The 20,482-nt window shown below is 31.9% G+C and overlaps 1 protein-coding gene and 1 long non-coding RNA gene across 4 annotated transcripts; both read right to left on the bottom strand.

The window, feature by feature from the left end:
• Window positions 1-41: 41 nt before the first annotated feature.
• On the bottom strand, window positions 42-3,169 carry LOC123905304 (protein REDOX 2-like). Its single transcript, XM_045954914.1, has 4 exons — window positions 2,793-3,169; window positions 1,759-2,005; window positions 802-981; window positions 42-497 (listed from the first exon to the last, which is right to left on the bottom strand). Exons 1-4 carry the CDS (start codon window positions 3,107-3,109, stop codon window positions 273-275), a joined length of 969 nt encoding a protein of 322 aa, XP_045810870.1. The 5' UTR covers window positions 3,110-3,169; the 3' UTR covers window positions 42-272.
• A 7,260-nt stretch (window positions 3,170-10,429) lies between these two features.
• LOC123905311 lies at window positions 10,430-17,467 on the bottom strand. Of its 3 annotated transcripts, none has more exons than XR_006808362.1 (4): window positions 17,265-17,467; window positions 15,122-15,262; window positions 14,852-14,995; window positions 10,430-13,822 (listed from the first exon to the last, which is right to left on the bottom strand). It is a non-coding gene; the product is annotated as an uncharacterized LOC123905311 (long non-coding RNA). The 3 variants fall into 3 exon arrangements; XR_006808361.1 differs by having other exon boundaries at window positions 10,430-13,832; window positions 17,265-17,439; XR_006808360.1 differs by having other exon boundaries at window positions 11,008-13,822; window positions 14,852-14,998; window positions 17,265-17,439.
• Window positions 17,468-20,482: the final 3,015 nt, after the last annotated feature.

Raw genomic sequence — 20,482 nt, forward strand, 5'->3', positions numbered from 1 at the left:
TGCATTCTTTTTCCTCCAAAAAATCACCATATCATATGTCATTTGAGAATAATAAACATTTTATTTGGAATTTGAAAAAATATGAAGAGCCACATAGGCCTTACATCTTTGAATGTCACAGTCATATTCTGGTTCAACTCAAGGTCTTAAGCAAGGAAACATTGTGAAATAAGAGAAGCTAATACATAATCATATGAAATTTAAATCATATCATATGAACTTTATTTTGCTAATTCATATACTACATTATAGATAGGACATTGAAGAAATTTTCAAACATCTTCATCCCAGAGTTCTTCTAAGGTCTTGCAGGATCCATTTTCAGATAGCCACATATCTCCTAAGTATTGTCGGCGTTGTGGAATCTGCTTAATCTTCTCTAAATCATCTTCACTCAGTTCAAAATCAAATATGTCAAGATTTTGTTTCATCCTCTCATTGTTAAAGCTTTTAGCCATTGCACTTGAACCTATTTGGTACACCCATCTAAGTGCAACCTGCAAATGAAATCATAATGTGACAGCAAGGTCTAAGGGTTGTATAAGATAATAACATTATTAAACATCGATTATGGATAAGTGCTTGATTCGGTTAAGGACTATTTAGATTGACTTCCATGATCATATCTATCGACGTAAGCACTTGTTAGACTATTTACAAGGGTCTATGGAAAAAGCTTATGACACGTCCGTATAAATTTTTTTCTACTTATCTCCACAGGCTCTCGAAAATAGCTTATGGAAATAGTTTATAAGTGCTTAATTAAGTTCTTTATCTAAACAAAAACTTAGTTTACATTACCTGAGCTGTGGTCTTCCCTTTTGCAGCTGCTATGTCTTGAAGAATTTGATTCTCCACAACAGCTCCTGAACCCCAAGTTACCTTATAAGCTCCAAGAGCTGACCAAGCACTAACATGAATTCCTTTCTCCTTGCAAAATTCCCTCAGTTTCCCTTGCTGCCATGATGGATTCATTTCCACCTGAAAAAGAAAAAAGAAAAAAACAAAATTTAAATTCGTAATCATAACTTATTTGAATTGGGCCTAGTTCAACCTTAGAAAACGGGCTTGTAACTCTTAGAAATGAGTATTGGGTCTAACTCATTCTTACAAAACCGACTTGTAAGGTGAGGATTACCTCTAGTTTATAAACACTTAGTCAAGCCATCTCTCAACCGATGTGAGACTTCTTAACACACCCCCTCGTGCCCAGCACTATTGGGCTTGGTGCGCGGATATAAACGGTGGGTGGCCCGATAGCGGAAACCTGATAACAGGTGGCCCAACGGATCGTGGAGAGGCTCTGATACCAACTTCTTAGGAATGAGTATTGGGCCTAACTCATCCTTACAAAACCGGCTTGTAAGGTGAGGATTGCTTCTAGTTTATAAACACTTAGTCAGACCATCTCTCAACCGATGTGGGACTTCTTAACAGTAACTTTGGGCTTGGTGGGTGGATATAAACGGTGGGTGGCCCGATAGAGAAAACCTGATAGCAGGTGGTCCAACGGATCTTGGAGAGACTCTATACCATATTAGAATTGTGCCTAACTCAACCTTACAAAACCGGCTTGTAAGGTGAGGATTGCCTTCATTTATAAACACACATTCAGGCCATTTCGCAACACATGTGAGACTTCTTAACATAATTGTTCATGGTTCAGTTCATGAGAAAAATCGAAGCAAATAGTACTATTACAACAGTTCAAATAGAAAAACCAACCAGCTTCACAAAGAATTTGTGATTCATACTAACCTGATTGACTGCAGGGGTAATGGTGGCTGTTTCCAAGAGTTTGGTGAGTTTTTTTGTACCATAATTGCATATACCAATAGACTTTGCTAAGCCTAACTTATAACATTCTTCCATAGCTTTCCATGTTCCTTCTATGTCAAAGGGAAGTAAATCTTCTTTGGTGAAAACAACAGGGTTTTCAAGATCATGTCTCAGTCTCACTGGCCAATGAATCAGATAAAGATCCACATACTCTGTGCCCAGCTTTCTAAAAAAACATTGTACATAGCGCATACAAGTATTTAATAACATCAAATGATAAGAAAATTAAAGTGTAAAACAAATCAATATTTTAAAAATCAGACCGAAGATCGAACTAGTTAGACCTCTCGAGTCATCGTATAACTTGTTCAAGGAATTGAATTTTGTGCAATCACACGGCATGCATTCAGGACATCTGAACCGTTGGATCAATATCTAACGGTTCAAATTTTAAGATCAAATTTTAATATTTTTAAATATAAAATTTAAGCTAAAAATCTGGACCTTCTAACCTTAATCAAACCATTTATATATGAATAAATGCAGTACTGCAGTCACCTCTCTCCGATTGTACCGAATATGAATCCCTTGTCCAATCAGTTAAACCATAGATGATAAATAAATTAAAAGGAATTAAAAAGTAATAAATTCGAGATGTATTCGAGATTAAACAACTGACTAATTTCCGGTTCAACCCGTTAAACCATCCGGTTTAATCCAGTTTTAAAATATTGAGACATAATAAAACATTTTATGTTTTCACTTCTATTTACAAAATTGTCACATAATTTTCAATCTTTTTCCATTTTCAACGATTTGTACACGAAATGCCGAATACAAAGAATTTTCCTATGCAAACAGTTAAAATAGGAAACCGGTCGAAATTAGTAAATCTAAGTGTTAATTTTGTAATTAAAAGTAAAATCAGTAAATATAAATAGGATATATTTTCAAATGAACTTAATATAAGCATAAACAAAAACTAAAGAAGTAGTTTGTAGATTTATAGTTACTTTAATGTGGTCTTGAGAGCTGGAACAATAAGATCATAATCTGCATCAGTGTTCCATGGTTTTGAAGTGATGAAAACTTCATCTCTACTCTTAATAAGCCCTTTTTGTAAAGCTTTTGCTAAAGCAATGCCTATAGCTTCCTCTGTTCCATACACAGAAGCAGAATCGAAATGGCGATAACCAACTTCAATTGCATCAACAAAGATTGAAGCAAGAACATCATTTGATGGACGATTGTCTACTGATGTTCCCATTCCTATGACTGGCATTTTGTGTCCTGAATTCAATAACACTTCTGGGATTTTCTTTCCTGCCATGGTTTTTTTTTTCTCTCTGTTTTTTTCTTAACTCTGCTACAAAATATGCATGATTGGTTTGGTGGCACTACATGTATATAAAGTGGTTAGTGATGTGTGGTGGGAAAAAAGTGAACAATTTATTTTAAATAATAACATAATAAAGGTAAGTAATTTTATACGCATAAGTTGGGATTCGAACTCCGGACACTCGGACACTTCATTTATTCATTGGTAAGTAATTTCTTTTCTTTTCTTTTTTGTGTAAAGGTAAGTAATTTTAAGTATATATGATTGACAGTTATAAACACATTGAAAGTGTGGTTTAGCTATTTTATCGGCAAAGACACGAGAATTAAAAAGGTTGTTTTTACATTAAATTTATCAATAATGTACCGTCTCTTCCAAAATCAAGAAAAGAACAATAATGGCAATGTTTCATTCGATTTTTATATGTGAGTGAAACGAAACAAAATCAAGAAAAGAGTTGAATCAAATCAACTCATGAATTGAATCAATTTCGGAGAAATTGAAACTGAATCGAGATCAAAATCCGAAATTGAAGCAAAATTGAAAAAAGTTTATTTTCTCAAGAAAAAAAAATGAATGAGAAAAGAAACTGAGGAATGAGAAAATAAGATCTAATGCAGCGGAAAAATTTCTTTAAGGTGATAACAAATTTTCTCTGATACTGTGTTATGAAACATGACTTCCTTAAAGAAATGACATAAAATAACGTCAACTAATAATTAACAAATCGTATCTTCAATAGTAATACAACTCATTCTGCTTATTTCCCTACTATGATAAGTTTTCATATTTAAACAATTTAGATAATAGAAACATTCTCGTATAAAGTTAGAGTCAACCATTAACTTCAAACAAAAATTTGAATTACCTACTTTATTATCTGGGTTGTTCGTTTTATGTTACCTACTTTAAGATTTTCTTAGGGTTGTTTTTTGTTTTATTTTGTTTCTAGAGGGTTAAGTTCCACCCTCTCTTGTACTCAAATTTTTTCCTTTTTTTTTATAAATGTTTATGAGTACTTGGCAAGAGATTAGAGTGTAAAAGAAATGTCAACTCTGGCATATTTTCTATATTTTTTGATGTCATTATGTTTTTTTTTTTTTTTTAGTAGTAAAAATGGATTTCATTAATAATAATAAATTATGGGCAACAAAAATTTAAAGATATCTTAATTACAAATTATGAGAAAATGTTAAATTATGAGATATCTTAATTATAAATAATGCGGGTTAAGTATCCTATGATCTTTTCATGAAAAATTCCCTTAGCCCCACCCCATGTTTCTTTTATCATTCTGAAATTATATTTTTCTCATGCATAAAAAGTTTAGAAAAATATTTTTCGAACTTTTTATAGTGTAAAATATTATTTTATAATGGAAAAAAAAAAGTTCCGAAAATAAAAAGTTTGAAAACAATGTTTATTCATTATTGAAGCTACTTTTGTTTAAAATAATGAAACATAAAGTGATAATGGCATTTGTGAGACGATTGAGATATTATGTTGTGTCTTAGGACAATTGGTATGATGCTATTGGTCCACGTTCCTGGCTATGTTGCTACGTTAAACTATCAAACAAAATTCGAAATTGACATTACAAATAGGAGGTATTTTTCTATGAGCACAAGTCTAAATTAATTTTATTTAGGCACATATACATAAATCTAAAAAAATAAAGGAAAAATAATTAAGTCACATCAATCAATATTATTTTAACTATTTCTCTTTAATTTTTTGCTTCTTTATGTGAGTGTGCCTAACACTATATATTTATACTTGTGTCTAGAGAAGTATTTCTCTACAAATAGACCAATTATTGTACTTTTAAATTTGAGGTTGGCGCGCTAGCTATGGCTGAGGTATAAATGGATCAGGAAAATTCAATTGAATCGACGATTCAAATCAATCTAAATCGAAAGTCGTGAACAATTTTTCTTTTGACTAAAGGTAGGTATTCATTCATTCAAATTGAAAATACATAGATCAGACCGCCATAGTTGATTACGGCTTCACGTAGTTACTGGGTGCAATTCATATCTATATTTTTTGGACGTAATTATTGTTGAGTTTTTGTATGTTGGCTACATTTTGCAAAAACATCTTTTAGCTGAGTGTTGAGACATATGTGCATACATCAAGTGTTGAGACAGATGTACACACATATACTTGTGTGATCTGACTAGGCGCCAGCTAGCGTTATTATTTTATATTCAATCTTTTGAAGATTTGCTTGTGGATTAAGAAAATAACCTAATTCTGACTTGAAGGTCACGTTGTTTCACAGCTATAAATACGAAGACAAGCATATGGATCTGAGCATCTAAAACCTTAGTATTACAAAGCGTGAGTCTTAGGGTTTTAGAGTATTAATTGTTAATTGTGAGTCTTTCTTGTATCTTATTGATGCAAGCTTAGGACTAAGTTTTATTGAGTTGTAATTGTGAACTTCTCCTAAGCTTTAAAGTACGGAGTTAGTTCTTAAGTTGTGTTTGATCTGCTCGTAAGTTTTTAAGCAAGAGTGACTTCTAGTTTCATAGGAGGGTGTCTCCATCATTGGTCCTTATTGTATTAATAACAACGCTATCTGTGTTGTTAGAGGGAATTGAAACCGGGTCTCATATCTAGGAGTTCCTAGGTAGGATTAGCACGTGTAGTGTCTAAGTGATAAGTCGTAAACCGAGGTGTTTGCTGAGGGCTTTGAACTAGAACTATTATAGTGGATTCATTCCTGGATTGGCATCCCCTAGAGTAGGTGAAGTTGCACTGAACTGGGTTAACAATTCTCTTGTGTTATTTAATTTACTATCTTTGTTATTTGTGTTCTGTGTGCAGACAAGTGTTGACACACTTTGCTCCACATCTGTCTACTGCGTGACAGACGAGTGTTGACACATTTTGCTCAACACCTGTTTATTGTGTGCCAGGAATTTCAATTATGCTTCATGTTCATGAAAGCACAAAAGAAATACTCAATTTTAGGATGTTTGTTTATTTATTTGTTAAGTATTTTAGTTGCTAAAATTTATCCTTTAAATTGAATAAATAGAGAATTTTGAATTCAAACTTAGGCCTAAATATTCTTACCAGCTAACTGAATCATGTTCATGAAAACTCTTCTAATTTATTCTGTTGGAGCTTCTAGCCGGAGGTTTTCTTACTTTATGAATTAGTTTTGTTGTCCTCAGTTAATGAAGATCATGCGTTGATTCATAAACCTTGTTACGACATTTCCTTTCTCTAAATGATACTCCCCCGTTTCAAATTACTTGTTTTTTTAGGAAAATAAAAATAAGAAATTAAGAAAGTGTATTTTTCCAAATTATCTTCCTATTATACCCTTATTTTAATTCACCAATAATTTTATTTTTTTGCATACACTTTCTCTTTCCAATAAATTTAATATATCATGTACAAAAAAAAAAATTAATATGTTATGTACCAAAAAAAAATTTAAAAAAAAAAAACTTTAGTTTTTCAAATATATATTAAATTTTCTACGGTTTCAACAACTACTCCTAAATATTTGAAATTTACATTAGGGTATAATAGACAAAATATAACCTTAAATTATCAAAACGACAAGTAATTTGAAACAATTTTTTTCTTTCTAAAACGACAAGCAATTTGAGACAGAGGAAGATTTAGTAGACTTCACACAACATCGTGGGCAGCAAACCTACGGAAGGATTACATACAGACCAACACATGAATCAGTTTAAGCACATAGGAGATTGGGTGTTCTGATTAGGAGCGCTAATAAACACTTTTGATTGAAAGCATATTTGATCTTCGACATGACATGTGTCATTACATATAACTATTCTATTTTCTCAAACTACTATCCACATCAATGTGTCACGGTTAGTGTAAGAATTAATAAAGATAGTTTTATTAGGGCATCTCTAAGGGGGAACTTAGATGGGTGGCTTAAGTTACTTTTTGTGGACCCAAATTGCCATGTAGGATTTAAGAATTTGATAAGCAACTTTCACCAATTTTACTCCAATGACATTAAAATAAGCAACTCATATTTGACCCCACCAATTTATATATATTTTTTATTTTCATTTAATTTTGATTTAAATTTTTTATATCAATTATTTTATTAATATATATGGTTAAATCCAATAAATGTTTAAAAAACATTAAAAATATATAATAAATACATAAAAATATAATAAATTTATTTTAAACGATGAGAAATACATAGCGACAATAACTAGCAAGTGACGAAAAATACGCAACAATAAGAAATACATAATAAAATAAAATACATAACAATAAATTATATAAATTAATTTTCGTTGGAAAGCTTTAAATTGTTTTTAAAAAGTAAAACAATGTTTTTGGTTTGACACATAAATTCCAATCCTCCAATTTTTCAATAAAAATAATAACTATGGGACCCACTAATACCTATTAAAATAATGATTTTTATTGTTAAGCCACCCAAGTTAAGAGTTGCAATATGAAGTTCCATCCCCTATTTCTAAGCAACTTCCAATGTCATGTCATCCAACTCCAATGGTAAAAAAAAATAAGACATGGTTGCTTAGCCTTAAGAACTCAATAAGATACTTGCATTGGAGATGCCCTTATGAAATCAAAAATTAAAGAAATACAAAATTTTAGGATTTCTTTTTGATTTATTTATTTGGTTAAGTAGTCTAGTTGTTAATATTTTACGCTTCTAAATCCAAACTTCAGTCTAATTATTATTATCAACTGAATTATGCTTGTCGACAATTCTTTTAATTTATTTTCAAAGAAAAAAAAAAAAGTTTGACATTTATTTTTGTTAATTGTGAGTTGCATTTCACATATATGTAGGCCTAGAATTGATAAGATACAAACCACAAAAGAGGTAGTAAAGGTGCTGCCAAAAAAAGGGTCGGCATAAAATATAAAGGAATGGATGAGCAATAAATTCATAAAGAAAGAGACATTGGCATGATTGGAAAGGGAAACACACGTGAATTTCCTCATCTAAATTAAAGAATACAATAACATAAGGAAAATGCTAAACAGTGCCCCCAGGCACTAGTTAAGGATACAAATATAGAAGTTTTATCTCGTAAATTGTGTATTCAATGTTTTAATGATGTGAAAAGTTATTATCTCTCATCATTAACTTTATCATTTGTTTCCTTTTTTAGTATGCTTAACTAGTACCCCGGAGACACCGTTTAGCATGACCCATAACATAATTCAAGAACATTTGAGATGATACAAATTTCTTCTTTCTTATTAAGATTCTGAGTTCGATTTTTAACTTATTTATAAAGAGTATTAAAACTCTTAGCGATACCGTCCATTTATTTTCTACAAATCTCAAGGAATTACCACTCATTCAAGTCCCACAAACTTTGAAGAATTTGTTTTTGTAGTTGGCTGCAGTAGATATTCAATTTAGGCAAAATAAATAAATAAATAATACAATAAAATAATGTAGTCAAAAGACAATATTTTTATTAAATTACCATTATTAATTATCTATGTGTATCTAATTATCATTATCATAAATGAAAAGTATAACATAATGTTTTGGTAAAAAATAAGTGTACTAGTAATGTCGCCTGAGCTTAACTCAGTTGACAAGGACATTGCATTATATATGTAGGGGCCGGGTTCGAATTCTGGTCATTCCACTTATTCATCTTAAGAATGAAATTTTTAGCCAATAGGTAAAGTGGAACTCCGGTAAAATTTGATTTTTGATCCGCACATTGGTTAGATTATTTATTTGGTTGTCGAAATATATATCTTTCTTTTTGAATTACGATGATGATATTGATACAGAAAAATTTTCAACCCTTTGTCAAGAACCGAAAAGCTGAACTGGTCTTTAATATATTATTAAAGTTAAGAAAGAGATTGAAGTCAGGTGAATAATGAGAAGAGTAATAAGTGTAAGCCTTTACATTCAGATTAAGCCTGTATTGATCGGTGGACCAGGTAATTAGCTAGCTAAACAGTGCCAACACATTGATCGTTCGGTTATGCATTCATGCAGATATTAATTTGACTGATTAAGCTAGCTCTAGATTTTCAAATGCATCTTAGAGTGAAGCGTTTGATCTCAATCCATCAACTGGTACGTGTGTGCCAACTATGTGATGGAAAGAATGCAATTACTAGTATTAAAGGATTGGGCGTAGTTAACCTGTGCATATAGAAGACATGTTAAAGAGTAATGAATGATAGTTTGTCTCATTATTATAAAGTGGGGTCCAAATCCCCTCCATTTTGGGGAATAGATTGTCTCCCGTGGATATAAAACTGGAGAGAATAATGTGACTTAATCTCCACCCTTCATTCTGTTTGTGGACAGATCAATGGATAAGAGTGAAAACGCTGAAAATAAATGTCGTTTTGAGAGTTGTCTATTTTTTTTCTCACAAACCCATTTCAACCCATTTCAATCTCTGCAACTCCAAAAATTCACAAACTCTTTTCTTATGATATCGTGGTAGTGGCAACCCTTGTTAGACCGTTAGACAGTCAGTGGAAGAACGCGATTCGTGGCGGTCGGTGTGGGTTAAATTGTGGTTGAAGCAGCGACAACCTCTGCATGTGGGGAACATTGTGACGGGTGGGGAAGTCACGCGGTGGTGCAGTGCAGCGCCGCAAATGGAACATTATCGCCGGTGGGGGAATTCAAACGGTGGAGCAGTGGGGCAACCTTGGATGATGATGAGGATCAACTGAGCCGACTGCAACGTCAACCAACCTTTAATCTCGATGTTAATAGGCAGAAGGTGAGGAAGATGATGTTCACTGGGTTGATTGTTGTTATTGAAGAAGATGAAGGAGTCTCAACTTAGTGAAAAGACAAGGAAATAGCCAAAACAGACTTTATTTTAATTGTTTTATTTCTATCCATTGATTTGTCATTAAAAAGAAATATAGGGTTGAGATTAAGTCACATTAATCTCTCCAGTTTTGTCTCCACGGGAGACAATCCATTCCCTCCATTTTGTTATCTTCTATTTTGTCAAGTTTATTTTATAGATGGCTAACATGTGAAAAAAAGGAATCTAATGGCTCAGATCAAAGATTGAAAAATGGTTGTAACACGTTTCTTCCTCCTCTCTCACTGTTACAGCTTCTCCAATTCCTGCTCTCAAAGCCCTTTGTTTCATCAACTCAATTTAAGAACTATGAAGGGGAAATTAATTGAAAGTTCCTAAATCAAGTGCGTTCCGCGCTTGCCTGTGTCTAACTTATGTAAAAAAAAAAAAAGTCTTATGTTATGATGGGTTTATTAATAAAAGATTTTTGTTGCTACTAAAAAATCATGGGTATTGTTGATATTATGAATAAAAATTCATACTTTTTTTAATAGAAAAGCAGAAACTGATAGAGACAATTGCTTGCCTTTAGTAGCAATTAAGGGAACAACTAGCTTTCACATTTAGGGACTAGAGTCATTAAGTTTATCCAACATTTTACTCTGGTCATTGAGACATCTATATTCATCCGTTACAAAATTTATAAAATATAGTATATTCATCGATTTCAATGGTCAAATATAGGGTTATTAGGGCAATATACTGCACCCATTTTTCAGATAATGAAAAAGATTCTATCACAAAATGATTCACAGTCTTACATGGTTTTTATACCCTTTAAAATTGGAAACCCACCATAGTTCCTAACATGTATCGATTATAAACCAGATGGGGTAAATATGTTAGAATGAAAATTCTGAAAACGAGTGAAATTCACTTATCGTGACAAACAAAAAATTGTCTTTTAAGAGGGTCATCAAAGCAGAACATATATCCATTCATGCATTATTATGAATAAAAATTCATAATTTTTTTAATAGAAAAGAGGACACCGATAAAGACAATTGCTTAAGTAGTAATTAAGACAACAAACAGATTTCACATTCAAGGTACAGAGTGGTGTCATAATGAATCTAAATGGATTATAAACAGCCTTCTATTACAGAACTGCACCAGTGTACCACTGTTGAACAAAAGTTCCTCTATATATAAGAATATGTTGTTATATTCTTATTCAACCATGTTTGAAATCATAAATCTAATACAAACAATCATAATGAAATAAAAAAGATAATGCTCTCACAATAGAAAAGATAACCAACAATCATACTGAAAGCCAATACCAATCACAATAAAAAAAACATGAATAGCTCATCACTTGATAATCCTTCGCATCAATTAACTTTCACATTAAAGCATCATCCATAGGCCATCAAGAAAATCCCGTACAAAAATAAAGGAACGAGGTATATTCATCTTATTATGTTATTATTGAATTTGGAGTTAGTGGGCTCATGTTTACCACACCACACTTTATAGATAATTAAAAACATTTATCTCAGTGACAGTTTCACGATTTGGATCATAATGCATTTTACTATGAGGTTATTGTCTTATTGAGGCATTCATTACTTACAAAACTAATGAAACATTAGAGAACAGGGTCATTAGGATCATGATGCAAAATCACTTCTAATTGCAGTTGCAAAACTGAATTTAGGGACTAAGGATTATCAAAGCACAATATATTAGATATTCATTCATGTATTATGAATAAAAGTTCATATACGAGTATACTTTTTGACAGAAAATAGGACACCGTTACAGACAATTGTTTGAGTGGCAATTAAAGCAACTAGCTTTCACATTAAGGAACTAGGGTCATTAAGTTCATCCAACATTTTACTCTATGGTCATTGAGACATCTATGATCCATCCATTACAAAACTTATAAAAAGATTCCAACGGTCAAATTTGGGGTTACTAGGGCAATATACTCTACCCCTTTTTCAGATAATTAAAATAGATTCCATCACACGATGATTCACAGTCTTATAGGATTTTTATACCCTTTTAAATTATGATTAACAAAATTGAAGGCTCGCTTTTTTCTCAAGCAGAAAATTGAATGTTCTTGAATAATCAAGAATAAGAATAATGGGTAAGGCTCTGTTTTTTTAAGTAGAAGATTGAATGTTCTTGACTAAATCTAAAATGAAAAAAAATAGGTATCTCAACAAGCATGAATGAAAATATCTTTCAAGGTTCTCGGTACAGAGCATACCTGTTACATAATAATATTGTCTGAAAGAGCTATCAACAATCACCACAACAAGTTTTTAGACTGCATACCGGAGAGGCCACCTGTATTCAGTTACTAAATCCAAGATTTGCATTTATAATTATCAACAAAAATCTAGTGCTATATGATTCTTATACATCCACCTGCATTAAAAAATATTGACACATACAAACTTGTTATGCTTTCCTCCATTGATTGCAATGCAAGGATCCTTATATGACACAGGTGGTCAGCTTAATTCCATATATACCACATAAATACTGTGAGAAATAGTTCAAACTTCAAAGAGTTAGTTTCTTGTACTTTTCTTTAGTTGAATCGTTTCTTCCTTAGAGAATTCCTTTGAAACCTTTATCAATAGGCTAATTCAACACAAGCATGCACTCCATTTTGCATTGGCAAAATCACTTTATATTGTAGTTGCAAAATTGCTTTTAGGGACTAGAGTCATAAAAGAACAATAGCTAATATTTATGCCTTAATGCCTTAAAAGCACAATAGCTATATTAAAATTGCATTTAAGGTAACAAATAGCTTTCGCATTATGGCATCATCCAACATTTTTGGGTTATCAAGACAATCTCTTACAAAAAACATGGAAAAAAGTATAACCATCTTATTATTGAATTTGGAGTTAGTGGGCTCATGTATACCATACCACCCTTTATAGATAATGAAGAAAAACTAATAATCTCAATGACAGTTCTACAATTAGGGTCATAATAAGACAGTAGAGACCATACACCGTCCAACTTCTTTAAAGGCCACCCTCCAACTTTTCCTTTATGAGTAAAGAGTTTGTAATGCATTTACTCCAAGGTCATTGAAACATTAGGAACTAGGGTCATTAAGTTCATAATACAAAAGCACTTATAATTGCAGCTGAAAAATTGAAATTAGGTACTAAGGGTCATCAAATCAAAATAGATATCCATTCATAATTTATTTTTGAGAAAAAAGAGAACATCGACAGAGATAACATCTTGAGTGGCAATTAAGACAACAACTAGTTTTCACATTCAAGGACTATGGACATTAAGTTCATCCAATATTTTTGGGCATCAAGACATATAATCTCACAAAAATTGAAGGTTCATTTTTTTCCGAAACAGAAGATTGAAAGTTCTTGGATACTCAAGAATGAAAAAAGCAACAACCCATCATCGTTCCCAATAGGTGTTGATTATAAACCAAACGGGGCAAATATTTTGGAGTGAAATTTCCAATAAGCAGAAGATTGAAAGTTCTTGGGACATATATCAATTTCTTTTGAATGTTCTTGCAATAATTGTGTTTGATTGTCTAATATCCCATAAGTCTGAGACTCGAACAATTATTATGAAGAAAAAATTCAATAATATAACCATCACTTATGAAATCAAAACATAAAAAAAATGAGACTGGAATCATATACCTCTTGAGCTGACTTTTCAATTTCAAAGTTGTTTTGATTCGTGGATGAAGCCACATCAACACCAATACCTGAACCATCAACAATCCCTTCACCAGCATGCTTTAAACTTCAGTTACAGTCCTCCACTAACAGTTCCATGAGATTTCAGTTTCGCCGTTGAACCTTCGGGAACTTGCCACCTTATTAGCATGCTGGACCTGGATACCACTATTTTCAGCAATAAAACATTTTGTATTTAATCTTATTAAATGATCAGGAATGATAAAAATGGGTAAGGTTCTGTCTTTTTTAAGTTACTAAATCCAAGACTTACATTTATAATTATCAACACATAGCTAGTGATATATGATTTTTATACCAACATCCACCAAATTTTATCAGATTTCACAATAGGTCTGCAGAAAAAACGACTAACAAATACAACCTCGTTATGGTTTCCCTCATTGATCACAATGCAATCATCCTTATATGGCATACTTTCTCTGCAAAATTCCATATATACTAGATAGATATTATAAGAAATAGTTTAGACTCCAAAGAGTTGGTTACTTTCTACTTTGCTTCAGTTGATTCGTTTCTTCATTAGACAATTCCTATGAAACCCTTATTAGTACGCTAATCAAACACAAGGGCGCACTTCCTTTTACATTTGCAAAATCACTTCATATTGTAGTTGCAAAATTGCATTTAGGGACTAGGGTCCACAAAGCATAATAGATAATATCCATGCCTTATGTTAAAATTGCATTTCAGGCAACAACTAGCTTTCACATTAAGGCATCATCCAACATTTTTGGGCTACCAAGACAAAGTATATCATGCCTTGTTTAAATTGTTTGTCATTAAGTTTCATCTTTCAAAATATTGGTACTAAACAGGGTCTTAGAACAAAACACCTTTTGCCCAATTAGTAAGGTTATTTTGTTTCAATCAAGTAGAAGATTGAATGTTGTTGAGTTATCAAGAATTAGAATATGGGTATCTGAGCATGCATCAATGGAAATATGTGGAATGAAAATAAAACATTTCCATAGCAAACAAAGTTTATCTTTCAGCAGAGAGCATATATCAGTTTCTTTTGAATGTTCTTGAAAAAATTGTGTTTGATTTATCTAATAAATTGAAACTCAAACAATTATTATGAAGAAAAAAATATATAAAATAGGAAAATTGATACATCCACTCATGAAATCAAAACATAAGAAACTGAGATAAGAATCATATACCTCTTGATCTGACTTTTCATTTTCAAAAGGTTGCATGAAGCCACATCTGAATCAGCCTTCCCTCCAAGAACAGTTCCATGAGATTTTGGTTTCCAAATCACCGTCGAACATTGGGAGTTAACCACATTATTAGCATGATGAACACTGCTATGCTCAAGCAACAAAAGGTTTGGTATTTATTAAGCAGAAGATTGAATCTTATTGAATGATCAAGAATAATAAAAATGGGTAAGGTTCTACCTTTTTTCAGTTAGTAAATTCAAGACTTACATTATTAAATATCAACACAAATCTAGTGCTATCTGACTGATGCTTAATTATGCCAACACCCACCGAATGTTATCAGATACAACCTCATTATGGTTTCCTCCATTGATCACATTGCAAGCATCCTTATATCTCATTGGTTGTCTGCATAATGTCATACATAACAGATAGATATTATAAGAAATAGTTTATACTCCAAAGAGTTGATTTCTTTGTACTTTGTTCTTGAGAATTCCTTTGAAACCTTTATCAGTAGGCTAATCAAACACAAGGAAGTACTTCCTTATGCATTTGCAAAATCACTTCATGTTGTAGTTGGAAAACTGCATCTAGGGACTTGGGTCATCAAAGCACAATAGATATTACTCATGCCTTATATTATGAATCAAATTTTATATTAAAATTGCATTTAATGCAACAACTAGCTTTCACAATATAACATCATCCAACATTTTTGGGCCACCAAGACGATCCCTTACAAAAATCATGGAACAAATTATTTCCATCATATCGTCGAATTTGGAGTTAGCAAGCTCATGTATAGCATACCACTAGTGACAGTTTCACAATTAGGGTCATCAAAAGACAATAGAGGTCCACGATTTGAATAAAATTTCATATTAAAAAAATGTTCCTTTGAAAGCCACCATTCAACTTTTCCATTATGAATAAAGAATTCATAATGCATTTTTCTCAAAGGTCATTGAGGCATCCATCCCTTACAAAACTTATGAAACATTTGGGACAAGGGTCATTATGTTCATAATGCAAAATCACTTCTAATTGCAGTTGCATAATTGAATTTAAGGACAAAGGGTCATCAAAGCAGACTATATACCCATTCATGCAAAATTCATCATAATTTTTTTAATAGAAAAGCGTACACCGATAGAGAAAATTGCTTGAGTAGAAATTAAGGCAACAACTATAGCTTTCGCATCATAACACTTTTTGAACAATTAAGTTCTTTTTATTTTTCTCATCAAAAGATTGAATTTTCTTCAATGATCACGAACCAGAAAAATGGGTAAAGTTGTACCTCTTTTTCAAGCAAAAGATTGAATATGTTCTTGACAAAATGAAAAAAATGGGTATCTCAACATATATGATTCATGAATACAAATATATTGAAATGAATGTTCCAAAATTTACCTGACCAAACGAAAAAGTTAATCTTTCAAAAATTGATGCCAAACAAACAAAAGGGTCATGGGACAAAAAGAACGCCTTTGCTCAATTAAGGTTCTTTTGTTTTGTTTTTATGAAGCAGAAGATTGAATGTTGTTCATAATGCAATCACTTCTAATTGTAGTTGCAGAATCAAATTTTAGGGACTAAGGGTCTTCAAAGCTGAATATATACCCATTCATGCATTATGAATATAAATTCATAATTTTTTTTAATAGAAAAGCGGACACCGATAGTGACAATTGCTTGAGTAGCAATTAAGGCAACAACGAGATTTCACATACAGGGACTGGGTCATTAAGGCATCTATGATCCATCCGTTACAAAATTTATATAACAAAGTATATATATTCATCAATTCCAATGGTCAAATAGGCAACAACTAGATTTCACATTCAGGGACTACGGTCATTGATGATCCATCTGTTACAAAATTTATATAACAAAGTATATATAGATTTTCAAATAGGCAACAACTAGATTTCACATTCAGGGACTAGGGTCATTGGGGCATCTATGATCCATCTGTTACAAAATTTAAATAACAAAGTATATATATTCATCGATTCCGACGGTCAAATTTAGGGTTACTAGGGCAATATACTCCACCCCTTTTTCAGATAATGAAAACAGATTCCTTCACAAAATGAAAATTTAGGGTTACATGAAACCCACCATTGTTCCTAACAAGTATGGATTATAAACCAAATAGGGCAAATATGTTATAATGAAAATTCCAAACACGAGTGAAAGGGGCAAATATGTTAGAATGAAAATTCCAAACACGAGTGAAACGAAACTCCTTTATCGTGACAAACAAAAAAAAACTGTCTTTTAAGGTTTTTTTGGGACAGAACAGAACACATTTTGCACAATTAAAGTTCTTTTCTTTTTCTCAAGCAGAAGATTGAATTTTCTTGAATGATAAAGAATGAGAAAAAAATGGGTAAAGTTGTACCTTTTTTCAAGCAGAAAATTGAATGTTGTTTGTTGATGTTGCAAATAATAAAGATGATTGAGCGAACCACCGAACATCCTCACACAGAGGTTTTTGTTTCATTCGATTATTGAAGAACAAAGAATGGATGTGTCGCTCGCACTCCACAATGTGTGCGTTTTTTTGTTTCATTCGTTTCTTGAATTGAAGAAGAAAGAAAGAATGAGTTTTACTATTATTTTCATTTTCACTTATTTAATCCCTTCGCTTAATGGGCCGTTTGATTTTTTTTTTAAAATTGTGTTTTTTTCCTCCAATACTGTTTTGTTTTTTAAAAAAATTCTTATGGTTAATTTTTTTTTTCCCCTTATAGTTGACAAATTTTATTTTGTGTCTATAAAACCGGATCGGACAAGGGTGAGAAAATAGCAATAATAATTAAATGAATAGGCTCATGTTAAGTTCCTATTATTAAGTTAGAGTTGAGATCAGCTCCAGTGTTTTATCCTCCAATTTTGTCCAGTTCTTTGTTAGATGAATGACACATGGAATAAAAATTAATCAATGGTTCAAATTGAAAATCGAAAATCAGATTGAAAAAGTTATTCCTCATTCTACTTCTCTCCGTCCATCTTCCTCTTCTCCATCGAATTCAAAAAGCTATTCCTCTTCTTCTCACGATAGCAAAACTGACTTTCTTCCATTGAAAAAACTCATAGAGCAAAACCGATATAACAATATACAGCAGAGCCAATATAGATCAAAACAATAAGAAGGCTTAATCATGTTTGAATTTTAAACAACTTTAATCGTAATCAAAATGACACGGTACAACTGTACATTATCTATATATATAAATTCTAGATAGTTCTCCTACCACTAATCCTAACCCTAATTGTATCAATCAATCATAGCCTTTAGATCATTTCTTTTTGTGGATAAATCAAGAGTTAGATAATAACCTCTTTTAATGTTTTTTTAGTGTCAAACCTTTTGATTGACATTCCCACTATAATAAAAACAGTTTTGTGAATTTATTATTTTATAATATATATGTCTTACATCCCTCCTCATACATATATGGGCATGTGAAATTTCTATTTGGAAGGGTTATTAGTGTTGTAGAAGAATGATATGTTTCTGAAATTTTATGATTTTATTGTATGTTTCTTTTTCTTTGTATTTGACGAGTGAGTCTATATTGTTGATTTTGCAAGTATATATAGATTTTGATGCTCTTTATTCTATTTTAACACTTTATCATAGTCATTGTATAACCCTTCTACCAAACCCTCTTTCTCATCTTTATTTCTTCATTTCTTTCCCTTTTAATATTCAATATTTATTTTTTTTCTTAGCATTCTTATTGTCTAATTTGTGATATTTCTGTAGTGGGACTTTGCATGATATTTACGAAACACTACAAATAAATCGTTTGAAATGCAATTACAAATATAATTCATATTGTTAATAGTTTTAATTAAGTTTTATTGCTAATATTATTTTGATAATCTATATATATAAATTCTAGATAGTTCTCCTACCACTAATCCTAACCCTAATTGTATCAATCAATCATAGCATTTAGAGCATTTCTTTTTGTTGATAAATCAAGAGTTAGATAATAACCTCTTTTAATGTTTTTTTAGTGTCAAACCTTTTGATTGACATTCCCACTATAATAAAAACAGTTTTGTGAATTTATTATTTTATAATATATATGTCTTACATCCCTCCTCATACATATATGGGCATGTGAAATTTCTATTTGGAAGGGTTATTAGTGTTGTAGAAGAATGATATGTTTCTGAAATTTTATGATTTTATTGTATGTTTCTTTTTCTTTGTATTTGACGAGTGAGTCTATATTGTTGATTTTGCAAGTATATATAGATTTTGATGCTCTTTATTCTATTTTAAAACTTTATCATAGTCATTGTATAACCCTTCTACCAAACCCTCTTTCTCATCCTTATTTCTTCATTTCTTTCCCTTTTAATATTCAATATTTATTTTTTTTCTTAGCATTCTTATTGTCTAATTTGTGATATTTCTGTAGTGGGACTTTGCATGATATTTACGAAACACTACTGTTGGATATAAATTTGGTATTTATCAATTAAATATAATTGGTGGGTCCAATATTTATTTGGAGGTGATATTGTCAAAATAAAACTTTCAAAGGTGGCGTCGAAAGCCAGCTAGGTCGAAGCCAAAAAGCGCTTCGAGGGATATGGATAACGCGTCCAATTTTGGTTTTGCCAGGAAGCTATCGAAAGCGCGAAATCGAACCGATGGAGAGTTGGGCCAAGCCTAAAGAAGGAACAACGAACGGCCCAAGAGGTCTTGGCGCGCGCTGAAGGAATGAAAGATGAAAGTGGAGAACGTGGTCGACGTGGCAAATGGAGGAGCGTCCAGATGATCGAGAAACAGTTACCACTTTGTAGTAGTATTTATAGTAGTTTTTCATTCAGAACAAAGGTCACAAAATTTTATACAAACACTCTCTCTAAAATTCTAAGTACTCAGCGATCGAACGAACGGAATTCAGAAGAGAAATGTATGTTTTGTGAACCATCTTTATTTGTAATTGCTTTTCATTCAATACAATTTGTTTCCAGTAATCTTCTCCAAGTTTAAATTCAGATACTTGCTTGAGAAACTGCTACTTCGAGGCGATTCGAATTAGTTTCTCTTGTATGCTTTAAAACATTTTAATTCCTAAGTGTTTGTTTCCTTATTAAAACGAACATTCAAACAGTTTTCTTACAACGAATAAACACAAAATTGTCCTGAGATTTACTAGTTGATCTCGCGAGTTTAAACACTTAAACTAGCGGTTGTTTACCAAATTCCAACGTAAACAAATTGGCACGCCCAGTGGGACCGGTTTTGTGTTTGTTAAAGTTGTGTTTATTTTTATGTTGTGGAATAAAAACTTGTTACTTGCATATAACTGATGATAAGTTAGGTTATGGTTAAAACTACTCAGAGATCTAATCCTAGTAAAACTCCAAATTCTAGTGCGATGAGTAGCGAAGCAAGTTCGAGTGGTGGAGTCGATCCACCTCCACAAAGTTTGGTAACATCTGAGTTGGTGAATGTTCCAATATTCTCCAGTCCAACCATTTCGACTGTGCATGATGTTATTCCAACTTTGCCAATACCAACTATGGCAATTCCGTCCGTGACTGCTGGTTTTGGACGTTCGAAACCACCATCAGGTCAGGGTTTTATGT

The sequence above is a fragment of the Trifolium pratense genome, linkage group LG2 (genome assembly GCF_020283565.1).
Source record: "Trifolium pratense cultivar HEN17-A07 linkage group LG2, ARS_RC_1.1, whole genome shotgun sequence".
Lineage (NCBI taxonomy): Eukaryota > Viridiplantae > Streptophyta > Magnoliopsida > Fabales > Fabaceae > Trifolium > Trifolium pratense.

Coding starts and splice junctions, on each gene's coding strand:
- LOC123905304 (XM_045954914.1), bottom strand. CDS start 3,109: ATGGCAGGAAAGAAAATCCCAGAAGTGTTATTGAATTCAGGACACAAA. Junction 982..1,758: donor TTACCCCTGCAGTCAATCAG/GTTAGTATGAAT, acceptor TTTCTTTTTCAG/GTGGAAATGAATCCATCATG. Junction 498..801: donor AAGGGAAGACCACAGCTCAG/GTAATGTAAACT, acceptor TTTCATTTGCAG/GTTGCACTTAGATGGGTGTA.